The sequence below is a fragment of the Buteo buteo genome, chromosome 4 (assembly GCF_964188355.1).
Source record: "Buteo buteo chromosome 4, bButBut1.hap1.1, whole genome shotgun sequence".
Lineage (NCBI taxonomy): Eukaryota > Metazoa > Chordata > Aves > Accipitriformes > Accipitridae > Buteo > Buteo buteo.
This window is the reverse complement of record NC_134174.1, coordinates 25,192,350-25,209,613: the sequence shown is the minus strand read 5'-3', so window position 1 is coordinate 25,209,613 and position 17,264 is coordinate 25,192,350. Positions and strand designations below refer to the sequence as shown.

At 40.6% G+C, this 17,264-nt stretch overlaps 1 protein-coding gene across 4 annotated transcripts in view; it reads left to right on the top strand.

Annotated features, from left to right (window-relative positions):
* Positions 1-234: 234 nt before the first annotated feature.
* The window catches only part of PTPRZ1 (protein tyrosine phosphatase receptor type Z1), a 144,284-nt gene continuing 127,254 nt past the window's right edge, over positions 235-17,264 (top strand). For all 4 annotated transcript variants that reach the window (XM_075025001.1, XM_075025002.1, XM_075025004.1 and 1 more), the window contains exon 1: positions 235-416. In XM_075025001.1, the coding sequence (XP_074881102.1) occupies positions 359-416 (58 nt within the window). In that variant the 5' untranslated portion in view covers positions 235-358. The remainder of the gene's footprint in view (positions 417-17,264) is intronic.

Genomic DNA, 17,264 nt, shown 5'->3' with positions numbered 1-17,264 from the left:
ACGCACCCCGCCGCGCGCTCCCCCGCAGGCACTCCTCCCGCCCTCGGCAGCGCGGCCGCTCGGCGGAGCGCGGGCAGCGGAGCGGAGCGGAGCGGAGGGCGAGCGGCCCCGGCGAGCCCCCCGCGATGCGCTGAGCCGAGCGGCGGCCCCGCCAGCACCCAGCGCCGCTGATCCCGCCTGCCCGCCCGCCCGCGGCGTGGGGGCGGCCGCCGGGCGCGGCCGCGGCGCGGAGCCGGCTCCCCAGTGGGGAGGGGTGCAGCTGCCCGCGGAGGCAGGCAGGCAGGCAGGCAGGCAGGCAGGAGGCTGAGAGGCAGTCGGACAGGCAGGCAGACGGGAGGAGGCTGAGGACGATTTGGACATGCTCATTCTAGGGCGCTTGGTTGCCTGCATCCAGCTCGTCTGTATCCTCAGAGTGGGTGAGTGATGCCTGCGTGAATTCCTCTCTGCGTTTCAGAACAACTTTTCTCCCCGGGCTCCGGTGGGCTTTCCTCCCTCTCACCCCCTTTCCTTGGAGCCGCAGGTGCAATCGCCGGCCGCTCCACACCGTGGAAACACGCTGCCAACACCACGCGTGGGCACGTTCCCCCTACCCCTTTTTTTACCTCAGCCGCCCGCTGCCGGGCTCCGCGGATGCGCGGTACCCCCACGCCACCCGCGGCACCGGCGGGTTGTTCGGAGCGGGGAGGGGATGGGGGGGTCGCCAGCCCACCCACCCCCCCCCCGCTCCCACAGCGGCGTCCGGCGCGGCGCTCCGCACGGCCCCGCACCCGCGGGGGAGTGGGAGTGCGCCTGTGGCGGGGGGGGGGGGGAGGAAACCCCCGCCGAGCGGGTCGAGCTCCTCTGCGGAGGCGGGATGTGAAATTTTACTTTAGCCTCTGGCACGAACTGTTCCGGAGAGAACCGGGGGTGGGGGCAACATTTCCGTCCAAAACCTGACTCGTTCGCCGAGAACGGGCGACGCCGGTGATTGCCCTGAAACGAGGTGTGCCTGCTGCCTCGAAAAACGAAATGCGAGCCGCTCATTCACCTGGGACCCTGCCTACAGAATGTGGATTCATATATAGGTTTTAGCAGGACTACTTACATAACCCAATTCATTTTCTACTCATTCAGATCTGTGCAACTGGAGCGCATCCTAAAAATCACGCGGCGCTCTGTTACTCGGTATTATTATTATAACCGGCGTGAGTCAGTTGATGCTGTTGGAAGTTCTGTCTTAAATACTTCGTCAAATAAGTACTGGGAGCTTAAGCAGCGGGTTCTGTGTCGTATCGAATGATCGTTTTGAATTTATAAGCTGCTGTCAAATAGATCACTAGAAAATACTGGTTGTTTTCTTGTATTTAAGCGTGAGGAACTTGGGAGCTTCAGCTCATTATGTACAAAACCAGTTTTACAATAGATCTCTCGTGATAAAGTAGGCACTAACCTACATTTTTCACCCAATAGGTGGTGCTGCTTCTGAAACCGTGAAGCTCTGTAAACAAAGATCGGTGTTAGGTTACTCGGAGTGAAAGCATTTCGTACCAAGTTCTGCTAGTTAGAGGAAATTACTTTTTAAAATTTGGTCGCGTGAAAAATATTTTTACCTCCTTTCTGAAAGTATAGTGGAATAATTCAACTATAAATGTGATGAATGTAACTGACCTTTAATTAAAATGTATGATCTTTGTAAGGGCATTAATAGCATTTTAATGGCACTTTTAAACTAACATATTTCTAAAAACAGGGTACTTATTCTAATACAATTCTCTTATACTAGTTTGGCAAAGAATGGCCTGTCATAAAACTTTTGATAAGTTTTCATAGCATCTTTCTTACATTGCCAACCTGCTTCCTAAAATCAGATGCACTCCCAAGACTATTTAAAGGACAAAATTATCAGGTGTTTGTGTATGTGTGTGGAGGTATACAAAAATACGTGAGTACAGATCAAGTATACCATGATATGATCATAATGTAATACAACACAGTTCAATTTTGGAGACCAACTTCAATGTTCAGTTGCTCCTACCACCTTGCAAGCAATGCAAGATATAAACATAACTTTTTTTAATGAAACCTATGGGGTTTTTAATAATTTAATCTCATGTCTTTTTAGAAATAAGGTGGGTTTGTATAATGTGATATTCAAATACATTGTGTGCATGTGTATGTTATTTTAACGAATTTAAAAGATCTGTCAGGATGGGAAAACAAGGTTTTTTACTCACACATGAGGTATAATATAAGTGGGGCTACTTTTTTTTTCCTCTGGACTGATACACTATTGTTTTCAAACCTGACCTGAAGGGGACACCCTTTCTAGATGTGACGGATGATTTGGTCTCAATGGTGGTTTATTCTGAAGACTCATGAGCTAGGCTGCTCAGTGCATTCAATGACGTGATTGTTCCCAAAAATGAATACCCTGTACAGGTTATTACACTGATTTAATCAGATTTCATTTGAATATGTTCCTCTTTGAGTATCTCTGCATAACTAAACATGCTGTCATCTGATAGTATTAGTTCATAGGAGTAAATATTTTCTTAGAATTTTGGCATTGTTTCCTTTTGGTTTTTCATTAAAAAATAAAATAAATGATTGCATGCTACCAGTGTATGGGTCCTAGGGCTTGGTGAGAGAGGAGGACTGGGTCAGACAGGCTGGCTCTTACCGTTAGGTATTTCTGGTACGGAAGAAACCAGACCCAGGGCTCTGTGAATGGGACGTTGCTGAAGAGCATGGCAGTCTGCCTTTGCATTCTGGAGACTATGCTTACTAGTTCGAGGCTAGGCAACATGTAGATCCTGGCCTCATTTGCTTTTAGTTTCAAAAAATGTTTTTGAGTTCTCAGCTGGTCACGTACAGAGCTTTACAGGAGGTCCGTTCTAATGATCTGTTTGGGAGGTTTGCTGTTGCCTCTAGGAGATTCAGCAGGAAAATCTCAGCCTCCTAGGCTGTTCAGGAAAGAAAAGGCAGTCAAATCAACCTCACTGAAGAAAAACCTATTAGAGCAGACGGAGGCAAAAAGTTCTTTTGGGAATGACAAGACAGTAACAGTTCGTTCTCTGTGTTATTGAAGAAATGCTTAGGGGCTTGATTCTAATATCCCTGCTGAGATATGAATAGCACCTTCCTCCACAGTGTTACTGAAGCCAAGTACTGATGTAATTATTTATGGAGCAGGGTATTATCTGAGTATTCTCAGTGAGTGCCATTCAGTGAAGTTCAATGGAACTACTTGTGGAGCGAGATGCTATTCAGTCACAAGTGAGGGCACATGAGAAGTCCTGTGTGATTGATTATTTGTGGATACTACTGTGTAGTTAGAATACAGATTTCCTATGAAGTTCTTTCTGTTACTAAAATTAAAGGAAAAAAACCCCACTCTGTGGACAATTCACTTGCTTTTTCACATTTTTGTTTTAAATGAGAAGTATATGAATCTGTAATCTTCAGCCTGCATATATATCAGGCTGAAGATATTCTTTGAAATTCTGGCCCAGCTTACTGATGTGTTCCATGTAACCTCCTGAAAGTCAATGGGGTGTGCCCTTTTTGTAGCTTTTGTCTCATTGTGGTTATGGAAAAAATACCTGGAGTCTTTTCAATAAGTAGACTATTTATGAATCTGTGTAGGCAAGAAAATGTTAATAGAAAAAGGAACATGTTTTAACAAATTACATTATAGTTGTGGCTAGATTTGAATCAAAGAGGTGTAAATATTTAGGCAAGACTTAAAAAATATTCCCTGCTCTCACTAGCAAATTGTATGGATAATTTTCCTCAAATAATGTAGAAAGTCTCTCCAAAATTAGCTCATCCACACCTTACTACTATCACTGTCTGACCTCAGCTAGGGTTTTGCCTTTCAAAATGCAGCTAATTAAACTGTGAATTGTTTAATTAGTTGTGTCTCACTTTAATTTTTCACTGTCTAAAAAAGATCTCTTTCATTTTTAGTTTGTTTCTGGCATCCCAGTACCATGACTTTATTCACACAAAAGTAGTAACGTTTCCCTAACCTAATTTTTCTTACACAACTGACATCAGGTCTGTATTTCCAAGCTAGCAGACAGCATACATCTCACTACGAACAAGAAAAGCAACTTCTCTGCGCTCTTTACTGGATGGCCCCAACTAATAATAACAAGAATCTGAAAGACAGCATTGGCTCAGCTTTCTAAATCAGATCACACTTTCTGTTCATGCTCATGGCCACATGCTTAGATTCAATAAGCCCTTAGACTGTTAAAGGACTATGGGATCAGATCCTTCTTTTTTGCACTAGCCTCTTATTTTAACAATATTTTTGCAGGCCAGATACTTGGCATACTTCAAACTCAGTTACATCACAGTAGTATTACTGTATATTATTTTTAATGCTTTAGCATATTCTACACTTAAGACGACATGTTCCTATGGATGATGATACATAGTTCCTATGGAGAAATTTAGTCCTGCCATATCTAAAACATAAGAGCTAAAACAAAACCATCTGTTTTAACCATATATATTATAACCATCTATATGTCTTGCATTTTTGTACCATAGAGATTGATATATACCAAAATCTAAATGTATAATATGGATTTATTTTAGGTTCAAATACTGGCAGGTATGAAAAGTTGTGCAGAAATGAATGACATTTTAAAAGTTAATGTCAGTGTAACCTAGTATTTATTCAGCACGCTAGTCTGTAGGACATATCTAAAATAGTTAAAGCTGTAGTTCCAATGTTGAATCAATACAATGTGTAACGAGAGTTTTCCGAGTTGTATTTGGCATCACTTCATCCCTAAATGTACTCTTCTATCTGAATTCCTGGAGAGAAACTAAATTATATATATATAAAAATAGGGTGGTCATTTGAAAATATTATAATCTGGATTGTAAATCAGGATGTTAATTTATGAATGTAAGTACTTGCCCATTTCTTAAGGAAGACGATTTCCTTCATTTTCTGCACTCATCATTTAAGTGGTCACTTCCCACTATGAGTTCTCTAATTAGGAATTTAAGGGTGAACAGATTCTGTTCTTTCACTGACAATTTCAATTCCTCTTCAAACGTGCCGTGCTTCTCAGTATTCCCCATAGGGCCTGGAAGTCTGCGGCAGTTCCGGAGCCCCCCGTTCACATTTAACAGCTTGATTCTCACAGCTTCGTGCACCATTTATGTGGCTTTCCTGTATGAGACATCCTTTGGCTATTCAGTAAGCTTCTTTTCCCATAAAGACAAAAGTTACCTTTTTGAATACATGTCAAGGCTTCTGCATTAGAAAGATAAATCAACAGGAAGAAAAGGACTTACAGTATTAAATAAACAAAATCCACTAAATGAAAGATAGCAAATTTTTCAAAGAGGCTGGGACTGTAAATGAAACTTGGCTCCAGCAGGTTGTTGAGGAACTGCTGGCAGCAGAGTACTTTTGTAGGAAGGTATGGTGCAGGTTGCTTGTTGAATACAAATTACTGAAGTTGGTCAGTTCAGTCTTGAGGCTCAGGTGGAAATAACTGGAGATTTGACAAATGAGGTGAGGGTTTATTTTACTTACTTTGCATCACGGGCTGATACTGTGGCACTGTCTGGTTGAGGTGAAATAATAGACTTTTCAAGAAAACAGGCACTGTGAATAAAGCATCATGGATTATTCCAGATGTGACATGCCTCTCAAAAGCTTCTATTACCTTCTACTTCTTGCCCATACTTGACTTCGATTTTCTTTGATACACCAGAGGTAGCATATTTCACCCTAGAAATCAGTATTTTTCATTACTAATTGAAGACATCAGGAGCTATTGTTTGAGTTAGCTAATTTCAGAAATCATCGTGGTAAAAGTCCCGTGGATGACAAAAATACTATCCTACATCTGATAAGGAAAGCTCAGCACTGAAAGTAGGATGGCAGTGGAACTTAGGTGCCTGAACCCAAAATTTTAATTAAAAGGGTCTCTAACTCAGCTAGAACCTTTCATGGCTTCCAGGGAAGCTTTCAGGCAGGTACAGTTCCTCTTCTGCATGTGCCTTACCTGACCCTATTATGTGCATCTCAGTGACTATTTCCCTCCTAAGTTTAATTGGGATCCAAACCCAAGTGTTCTTTCAGATGACTTCCCTGATCCCTAAGTCAGTAAGGCTTCCCGAAATAGATACTGACAGGGTCAGGTGTCTTGATCCGACTGCTGCTGCTGCTACTTCTGTTTAAGACAAAGGACAAGGTGACAGCTGTGCCACTTTCTCATGTTGTGGCCCAGTGATTGAAGCGTTTTACCAAGGCAGTCTAGAGACAAGACCTGTTCTGAGCCAAAGGGATTGGAACCTACATCTCCTGTCTCCAAACTTTAGGTTTTGTCAGATGAGAGGACTCTTCATACTTCTTGCTTAAGATGAAGCATTTTGGCTTTTTTTTTTTTTTTTTTGAAAGGTCAAAGGCTAGGAATTGCAGGGAAGGAATAGGGAGAAGAACAAATAACATCAGTTATGCCACTGCATAAAATCATAGCTAACCTACTTAAATATTGTGTATCCATATGTTCCTCTCATTTCATAAAGGGCACAGCAGACTTGTAAAAAGAAAAGTAAGAAAATGGCATCAGAGAATATCACAGGTATCTGTTCTGAGGAATGACTAAATAAGCAAGGACTCCCTGTCAAGAACTGTGACAACTTAAGAGGTTGTTTTGTAGAGCATTATGAACTCACGAGTGATGGGAATCTGTTCTTCACTGACTCTTCCAATATAAGAGCAATGGGACAGCAAATGAAGGCAGTAGGACCCAAATTTAAAAACAAATAAACTAAAAGGTTAATTTGTCCTGCAACAGGTGATAGACTTTTGAAACTCTGCTGTAGGTTGCTGTGAGAGCAAAACGTTTTGAGAGGATACTGGACAAGATCTTGAAAGAGAAACCTACTGAGGGTTGCTAAGCAGATGGAAACCGCATCCATTTCAGGAATTTTTGGAGCTGGAAATGGAGCCTGGGAGAGTTTAGAAGGAAATTTTCAAGCATATCACACAAGTTTGCCTTTTTCTTACTGTTCCTTAAGCATCTGCTTCAGGCTTTTGGAGGCAGAACTTTGAATTGGTAGGATAGTACAGCAAGAGAGGAAATACGAGTTCTTATGCCTGCTCCTACTCAGTATTTCATCATCCACTTGCTAAATACAATGCATAAATCACTACCACTGCCTTTTCTCTGGTTGTGCTCTAAAAAGAGCAGGCTTTGCTCATTTTTTTGAAAGTTCCAGATACTTACTCTCAGAAGGGAATTACTGGAGTGTTACTGCACTCAGCTGCCTAGCTCACCTAAAGACAGTGTAGGAGCCTGAACTTCAAGGCTCTTGAGCTTACTGCTAGTGCCTAACAGGTGGGCCATTCAGCTAAATGCTATCTTGTATCTGGGCTTTTGTCTAAGTCAGGGCTCTTGAAGACACCATTTACACTGCACCTCCAGATTCAGCAGCTAAAAAACAGGCTAGACATGGCTTGGCTACTTGGCATATAAAAAGCAGTATTTCCTCCTCTAGATTTTTATAGCATCCAGTTAGACACACAAGGTAATACTTTTTTTTCCTATAACCCTTTATGTTTTGCTAAACTTAAGAGACTGTAGTTACCTGGAATTTTTTTTTTCTGTGTGGTGTTGAGATATTAAAGATCCTACTGTGCAGATAGCATTTAGCAATTTATAGTTCTGTATGAAGGTATTAAGACTGCTTACCTGACTAGTGAGAAATTTCATTAAGAGTTTTCAGGAGCAGTATATCTGTTAGTACTTTGGCTCTGAATTGTCATCCTTGTTGCTGAAAGATTTCTAAATACTGGATTATATATAAATATAAAGCAGGTAGCATTTGAAGAGGTATCTGTCTTCACTGCCTTATCTGTTTGCTGAGATAGGATGACAGTAAAAGCAGTGAAGAGTTGATTAAACAATAACTTCAGAAAGGGTGAAATAAGAGATATCTAGAGTACTTCTGTATTGAAATAGAGTTACAAAATTGGTCTTTGAAATGCTGTAAATAAAGGGTGTTACATAAAAATAAATGAAATCAAATGTATCTTAGTGAATGAAGATGTATATTTCTGTAAATGCCGTAACAGAATTTGACAAAGAATTCCTCACTCATTAAAAATTTCCTTAGAAATCATGACATGTTCTTTAATTGGGACAGATTTTGGGGGGCTCTTTTGTAAGCTATCCAGGCCAAATTAAAATTTTGCTAAAGTAAATGGAAGGATTTAGTGACTTCATTGAGATTTAGACTGGTTTGTATCACAATTCTTCAAAATATGCTTTTCCAAATATAATGCTATTTTTCAAAGCTGTCAAAGCCTTGGAAAAGAAGAATTTGTAATGTTCTGTAGGGGCAGCTTATATTGAAGAAACTGAAAGCTTTTTGAAGGCTAAAGCAAGTATTTTGAGGAAAAATTAAGCCTTTAAAATCAGTGTTTAAAAAAAGACTTGATTCTTCAATTGCTTTATATGCTGAACTCCATCACTTCAGCAGAAGTTCCCAGAAGGAAAAACATCTGCTTGCTTAGACTAAATAGCTAATGATCAGAGAACAGCTGGCTTTATAGAAGTGACCTGATATTACTCCAGGCAATTTATCTTCTAGCTCCATCCCCAAACTGACCAACTGTTTCATCCATTTCTAGCTATTTGGAAAAATCTTTTTGTTCCAAGTGTGTGTCAGTTGTTCCTATCATTTCCTTTTGTAACTCTTCTTCTGATAGGTGTGTGTATATATGTTAATTAACAAATCTGGCAGGCTGGGACTTCTGGGAGGCTAAGGAGCCTTCTGCCAGCCTCCTGGAGCACTGCTGTTAGGTGTGGGGGATATTTCATGTTACATGGTGCACTCGCCACACAACCCATCCACCCATCATCTGCACAGAGTTTGGGGTGAGTCCTGTGTGGGCTGTGACTACCTCTTTCCTTGTAATCTTTCATTTTTGGACAGTAGCTTTGCATTTCATGTATTTTGCAATGTTGCAGAAAAATTCCAAGGATCCAGGTTCTCTTTGGGTTTTTGTTTTGTGTCGTTTTGTTTTGTTGGGGTTTTTTTAACACACCTTAGGTTTGTGTTAAAAAAACTGTGTAGCACTGTAGGTACACAGATCATAGTAGAGTTACTCCTGGCTCATATTGGTGGAACTGTGTGTGAATAAATCCTGGATGAGCAGCAAGGAGAAAAAGATGCAGAAGAGCTATTTAAGTTTTAGGATAGTGCTGACACAAAAACAAATGAATATAAACTGGCAGTGTGCAAATTTAAGCTGAAAATTATAAGGTTCCTAACCATTACAGCAATGGGATTTTGGAAGGTCTTTCCAACGCTAATAGTAGGAGCAAAAAGCCAACCTACTTATTTTTTTTAAGAATGGAGTACAATTTCTTTTAATTTTTTTTTTTTTTTTGCAAGATCCTGTGGCTCCTGCAATAGGAGAGAACCCCATCATTGATCTAGGAGTTACTGGCAGTGAGTACCGTGGTACAGTTTCAACTGTGCTAAATAAGAAAACTGAGCAGTGTGCACCTGGCTGTGCCAGCCAGCTGCCCACTGCTGAAACAACATAAAACAGTCATTCCTCATGACAGACTCATACATTTGTAAGCTGAAGTACTGGGGACTGAGTGGTCACTTAGCATCTCCAGTACTACTCAGCATTTCAAACTGCACTGAGTAGTAAAACATCATAAATCTATCCAGGAAAAGAAATAACACCTAATGTAAAGTCAGGAGACTTAAAAATGTACATTTTGGGTTTAATTATTTTATTTTGAGGCTGTTGACAATTTGCTATTTTGAATAAGATTACTTGTATAAGCACAAGGTAAGAAACCTCCTTTTAAAGAAAAGTATTTGAAATCTCATGTGGTCGTATGGCTTCAGGAGCTAGTGGTTTAGTTAAAATACTAGCTATTAGAAGATCTTTGAGAACTGGCAGGGCTCTCGCTTTCTCACATGATACAACCATAGGAAATTTCAATTCATTATATTTCAGTGTCAAATTTTACATTGGCTGAATTCTGAGAGTATTCCTAGGCTCATCCACCCATTTCTTGTTAATCGTCTCCATGTCCTCCTCTCACATTCTCATATAAATGGTTTGTCCTCCGCAATAGCCCTGTGAACTCTCTTGTCACCATGTGCACATTTCTCCATAGACACAGGCAGTTACATGTTAGTCTACTAATGTAAAATTACTCCTGCAACTTTGTAAGGGTCCTCCGTGGCAGGTTTCTACTCCCCTTTTAAAGTGTGTTTCTTACATATCTGATACAATTCCTCTTCACTATTTCTTCCTGTATTTTGTATTATCACTAACTTTCTCCCCTTCTTTATTTGGAATGAAGAAAAAGGGATTCATATTTTGCTTACTGCTTTATCTGAATGGTAAAAAAACCGCAAACACATAAATCAATATAATATGCATTAGAACTAAACAAAACAATGGGTAAAAAATGTAAATTCCTTATTTTTTTATTCTCTGTGAGTTTTATTTTCTGCACAGTTGTCTAATCAGTTCATTAAAGGTTTAGTTTTTGGTATCTCTTCATAGAGACAGAAAATAGATTCTGTATTTAACATGTATATATTTGAGCAGGGGTCAAGTTAGTATTACATTCAACAGAACTCATTCAGGAATACTTAGACTAGAAATCATTCTTTTAATCCATTAGTGAAAAGTGCATCCATACAAAAAGATTATGGGAAGCTATCCTTTAAACTGAGTATTTTTCAGTCGTTTGTGCTGTTTACTGTGGGATTTGTAACACATGAATCGGCAGAGAAAATAATGTTTCCGTGTGGCAGCGTTCTTCACTGTGTGGGAAATTCCAACCTTTTTGTGTGAGGTGGTAAGACTGTGATACAAAATTTGCTGAAGATTTGTCTGAGTAGTGGCTGGACTCATGCAGGGAAAGATGACAACAGGAACAGATATATACTGTTCATGAGGAATATGTGCATATCTTAAATGATCTGATTAGCTTTTGCAACTATTTAAGTGTTTACAGATTCATCATATTAAAACAAATTGCAAGTGCAATTTAGAGCAGATTAAAAATACCCTTATTGCCCTGCTGAATGGGAGGAGACAGGTTCAGCTAAATCAGGTGAAGCTGATAAGGCAGTGATGCATAATGGATAGTTTCAGGTTATACGCAGTGGAGTGAAATAGAAGCAAATGCATATGGAGCAAACAGAAAATGTAGTCTTGTTTTTGGTGAATAAGGTAATATGAATTGATCAGCTTTTTCTAGTATGGTCTACGCATTCTATTACAGTTGTAAACAGTATATTTGAATAAAACTGTAATCCAGGTTTTCATGGAAAAATTATAATTATTGAGGGGTTTTTGCTCATTAGTTAAAGAACTCCTTGGACGTGCAAGAGTTTTTCTAAACGTATGAAACCCCGGTCCCCTGCAATCTGTTGTTCACTTGAAAGCAACAGGAAATTTGTCCCACTCAGAGTAGCTTTATGGTTAAATCAAAGAAGAGGTTTAGTCACCTTGCAGTGGGACTCAAAATGCTGGGTTAGGCATCCTGCTTGTCATGTACAGAGCACGAGTTATAGGCACCTGGACTGGGATTAATAGCAGCAAGCATGTCCAGTGCTGGGACATGCAAGCCTGGCTGGTAAAATAAAGATCAGTGTAGACAAGAAGGTATAAAAAAGGAACAAACTGTGAAGTGTCTCTTCAGGCCACGTATTGGGAATAACTGTGCTGAAACATTTTGTTTAGATGGCTAGACCTGACTAAAAACATCTTGGAATTCAGAGTTGTTGATCTTATTACTCTTAAAACAGCCATAAGATGTTGATACTGGAGAGTTCTCATAATCATCTAATAGTACAACATTTGCCAAAGAAACAGGAGATGGCAATCCTAAACCTTTCCCATGTAAGCGGATTTGAACCACAGCTGTGGAGAGCAGTGTTATCCACAGCATGACAGAGCACTGCAGTTGGGGATGGGCAACAGTGCTGACATATACCCCAGCTGAAGTTGGGAACAGTAGAGAAAACCTAACTACCCAGTTTAATGGGCGAGATAAGGTGCTCCAGCGCAGCATTTCCAGGTGCCGGACTAGATTTTCACCCTCCTTTCTTCACTGTGCCCCCCCCACCCTGCCCCAGAAGCAGCAGCAGCAGCTGCTGCCGTGTGCAAGCAGTAAATCCCTGGTCTCCTACTTCTGCTGTGGCTCCCCCCACCACATCCCCCCACATCAGTGTCTCTCTGGCTGCAATAGTGCATCTCTCTGCTGGGACGGGTGCAAATGTGGACGAAGGCATTTGGCTGCGGAGGCAGCCTGTACTGCTGGAAGGGCCACTCTGTCTGCAATGGGGGACAGGAGACAGGCCAGAAATTTTTTTCTGTAGGCTGGGTTAAAGCCTTGGGTCAGCAGTTGGACCATGGTGGGTTATGTCTCTCAGTGGAAGGAGTGAGACAAGGGGTTCCAGTCCCTGTCAGTTTGATTATTTCTGTCTTTTACCTAGCTGCTATCAAATGTAAAAAAAACCACCAGGATTTCTGTTGTCTCCTATAGTTTTGAAACCTGCTGAAGAATGCTGCTATATCTCCTGGATGGGTCGGTCTGATGCTTATCTAGGTCTTCTGGGTATCTCTGAATAGTCACCTACTTACCCCAGATCCTTGAAGTCTGTGCATCTTTCAGTCTTGGACCAGTTCCTATTCTTTTATGTTGCAGAAACTGAACCAGTTAGACATAAAAGTGTATTGTATCTCTCCCAGAAAAGAAAACTGTGTAGCTATATCATTAGTCTGTGTAGGAAACGTACGCATTTGCACCACCCCTGTTGGAATAGCAGGAGATTTTCTGCCGCAGGCAGGTATGGCAACCGAGTGAGCAACAGCTGCAGTGTCCTGGAAGAAAATACAGCGTGTGCTCCTTTTTGTAGCAAATCAGCTGCTTTAGATGGCATAGAGACAACAGATTCATTTCCCCGGTGAGTCACTAAGCCTCCCTAAAGCCCAGTATCTCCAAGGCTTTCAGCTGAGGTGGAACATATTACACTGCTCCCAATACAGCCAAAACCTTAAAGGTTTAGTCAAACCTATAATTAATTAATGCTTGTGTAACACTTAGAAGATGTAACTCACTAGATGAGCACTAAGGCTCTTGCTAATGATTTTAAATCTACGAAGCAACTTCCTAAAAACCTTTGAAAGTGGCAATTATAATGTTCTGTCTTAGATGGAAAAGCTTTGATCACTCCAGAGCAGGAAATAAATGCATGACTTAAACTGGAGAGATACAGCGACAGAACAGCAGCAAACTGCTAAATACACTGGTGTGGCAGAGGGCCAGAGGAAGATTTGCTGTTGCTCCTTCCAAAACTCGATTTGAAGCCATTACAGTATTTCTGTATTGCATAAATGACTGTGAAAGTCCTAGGAAGTCTGCAGTTACATGTACTTACATGGTCTGAAGATAAGAATTAATTGAAGAATTTTATTTTCATGCCCTCTTCACTTCATTTTTTTTTTTTTAATTTCTATGCAATTACAAGGCTACATTCTGATACAGCGCTAACAAGGCTACATTCTGATAACAGTGCTAGAAATGATCCTAGTGAAAATATTCTGACCTGTCCTATGTTCCAAAACAGATAATTTAGTAAGATTTAAAAAAACAAATTGGTAAGATTTTTAAAAAATGATAAAAATGTGTCTGAAAGCCTATTGTTTTCTGTTCAAGGGTAGGAATATTTTGTAAAGAAACCGACTACAGCTTGATTTTGCCATGGTGTTTCCTGAGAGCAATATATGTGAAGCTGCCTTCTTTGCTTGACTGGTGCTGGTTGTGGGTTTGGCAATGGCATCCACCAAACTGTTTCCCTAACTTACTCAATTTTTCATGAGGTGATTAAAATTAAAGAGGTTCTTTGGTATAAAGCAGTGTAGTGTTTGCTTGTAAGTTTTCTTACAACACTAAGTTTTCTTAGTGCTCATCTTTCCTCAAATAACTTCCAGTTATTCATGGGTAGAAGAAAGAAAATAAGCATTTTAAGAAAATAAAAAGGCATTATAGAAAGACTCTGTTTTTAAGGATGTAAGGATAATTTATTTAAGCTAGTGTCATGCTGTCACATGCATATAATGTGTACCTGTTGAAGGCATCTTCAGAAACATTTTATTTACTTTGATTAATTGCTTAATAAATTCTCCCTAATAGATGTTTGAGCAAGTGAAAAAATACTGCTCAAGTTGCTTCTTGAAGGAATGAATATTATTGTAATGGTTTTATATTATAATAACAAAATAAAGTTACATCCAAGTAAAGTGAGGGGAAAAATCTATCTCACTACTTGTCTGTAAGCTTTCCACTGAGGGATTAGATGTTAGTACTATGCCTATTGATGCAATACCAATATACTTCAGAAATCTTACAAACAAACATATGAGAAATATATAACTAGTTATGGGAAATGTAGCCATTTAAATTACGTATTATACTTATTCCATGGACAGACTAATCCTCTAACTGGGCTTTTACACGTGTTTGATATTTAAACAGAAATGGGATCTGAGGTTAAACTGACGTGGAGATGCTGTATAATCAGGAAATTGCTATCATTTATTATTTATGTATCGACAACATCTAAGTGCATTTGTCAGTGACCAGCGTTTCGTTGTGTAAGGTACCGTATGAACACAGAGCAGGAATATGACACTTGCCCTAGGGAATTTAGAAATAAAATAAAGTGAAATACAAAAAGAGAAGCTGATAGGACGGAGAAGATGGGAGGAGCTGCTGAGAAAAAAATATTAGTCAGTATAAAAAGCAGTGGAGTTGACAAAGCAGCAATCTGTCATGTCGATTCTAGCTATTCCTGTGAGTGAGAGTTTTCAAAGAGGTATTGAACAGGTCTGAGTTCCTCATCTGTAAGGCAGAGGCAGTGATACTTTACTCAAGGTGTTTTGTATGAACAAGAGCATGTCCGCATTTCTGAAGCTCTTTCAAGAGAAAAAATGTTTGCTCCAAGTCTTATGTTCTAGGGCAGAGTCCCACCATGAGGAAGTTATGCAGGTAGCCTTTGCGGTCTCTGTGGGACCTAAAGCATGTGTGCTGGCAGGTCGGTTTGCAGTCACCTGGAGCCCCTGGTGCAGCCCCTTGCATGCCGTGTAAGCCCCAGGCAACGCTTAATAGGTGAGGAGAAGCATTCACTTGGAGACCTAATGTATTCTGGTGATTCAGTAGGAGACTGAAAATCATGAGACCTGGGAACTGAACCTGGCAGACAGTGTCAACTCAAGCATGTCATTTTACCTTCTTTGCCCCAATTTGCTGTCTGTAAATCTGAGACAATATCCCCATACTTTCTGAAGTCAGTTCAGGAGCAAAAGCTCTGTGTAAATAGTAGGGTGCACAGGTGGTACAGTGTGAGCACTGGCACGTGAGGAGCAAAGGTATGCTGCTTCTCACAACAAGATAGCCTTTTGAGTGAGCACAGCCTTCCTAATGGTGTATGGCTTCACTTAGATGAGACTGCATGTACATTTACACTGGACAACTTGGGTCAAAACAGCTGATCTGAAGATTTATCCTATGGTGGATCCTCTCTGATCATAATCCTAAATGGAAATTCTTACCCTGTGTGACCCAATAGTACCAGAAACCATGGACTGCGACCAGGCCTGTTACCTCATGGTCCCAGCCTGAGTCAGCATGGAGAAATGTGGCTGAATCTGATAGGCATTTGCTGTATAAAACAAAGCTCTAACATCTCACAAAAGGAACAGTTACACTGAGTGGGGATACCACTAATGTCATTTTATCTAACTGCTGTAATTTAACATTCATGCGCTGTGTATAGCTAGAAGTGTGGTAGGACAGTCATAACATCCTAAAAAGTTAGGTTTTCCTCATATGTAGCAGTCAGTACAGCTTGGGTCCACATGTCATGTTTGATAATGATAATAATATTGTGTGTCATTCTTCTTCACGTATCATTCTTCTTCATGCTGTGAAGGTGGGCATGTGAGCATGGGTATAGGGCTGGTGGCTGTCGGCAGCTATTTTCCATTAGCTGCCATCTCAGTTCCATGAGGTCTTGCAATGCGTGTTGTCTAGGTGGTCCCTGGTGCCGAATGAATCAGTACGGCTTTTCTCTCTTATGCCCTCCATGCTGCCAGGTAAAAAGGGACATGGGTCACCGTTCACACTGCAGCGTTTGCTGCCGGTTACCATGCTGCAGTGTCCTGATACATTATTGTTGTCTCCAATTCTGACTTCAGGGAGGTGGTGCTCTGTATCCATTACTCGTAATTCAGAAGTAAATGTGGACTTTTAAGTTGTGACCATAAGGACAAATACTGATGTGGACAAAAGCTTTAAATTGCACAAGCCAGCAGTGGATAAAAACCTACCTTTCTTTTTACTCTCTCCTTAAAAAGCATATCTTAAAAATGAAAAAAAGGACCATTCCAGATTTTTGTTGTCTTCCAGCAAATGTTGACTTGTGGGGGGCAGCCGAAAGTGAGTCCTACTGACAAGAGGAAGTGTTAATGGTAGTTTCCAGAGTCCTTATTCCAGAGTTCATAGAAATCCCACAGAGAGATTGAGAGAGAGGAAGAGAGCAAATGAAGGAAAAGAGGAGCAAAACAAGAAAGTGAAAGGGAGAAAGAGGAAGGAGGAAGTGAAGAAGGGAGGGAGGAAGGAAGGAGAAAGTTTACAAATGAGACACACTTGGCACTTGTGCAGCTTCTGTTGATCTCATGGTTTTTAAGTTTAGTGCTGCTGCAGTCTGTAACTACTTGCCATTTGTAACTACTAGAAAAGGAGACTGGGGAAAGGAGTTAAATTACTCCTGCTGTGACTTTTAAAGGCATCCCATCACCAAACCCAGAGAGAAATGAAATTAAGTGACTGAACCCCAAGCTTTTGATCCCAGTTGTCTTTAACGACTCTGTTCCACATAGTGAGGAAAATAAAGAGGATAATGCTACCAATTTCTTCTTTTTAAAAAAAATGCAGCCAGGTGGAGTTTATTGCAGAGCACTTTATGAAATGTTCCTTCATCACAACAGAGAAGAAAATTGTTCGGAGCAAGAGACGAGGAGTCTTTATATTTTTGCTTTTAACAGGAATTGTTTATATAACTTTCTTGGCATCATCACCACAGTGATCTCTAAAGATGCATAGGTATGTAATACTTCTAGCAAATACGTACTGAACGAATTATAGAAAGACACTTGTTGACACTTGCAAGAAGTTAAGCAATGCAACGAGAAGAGC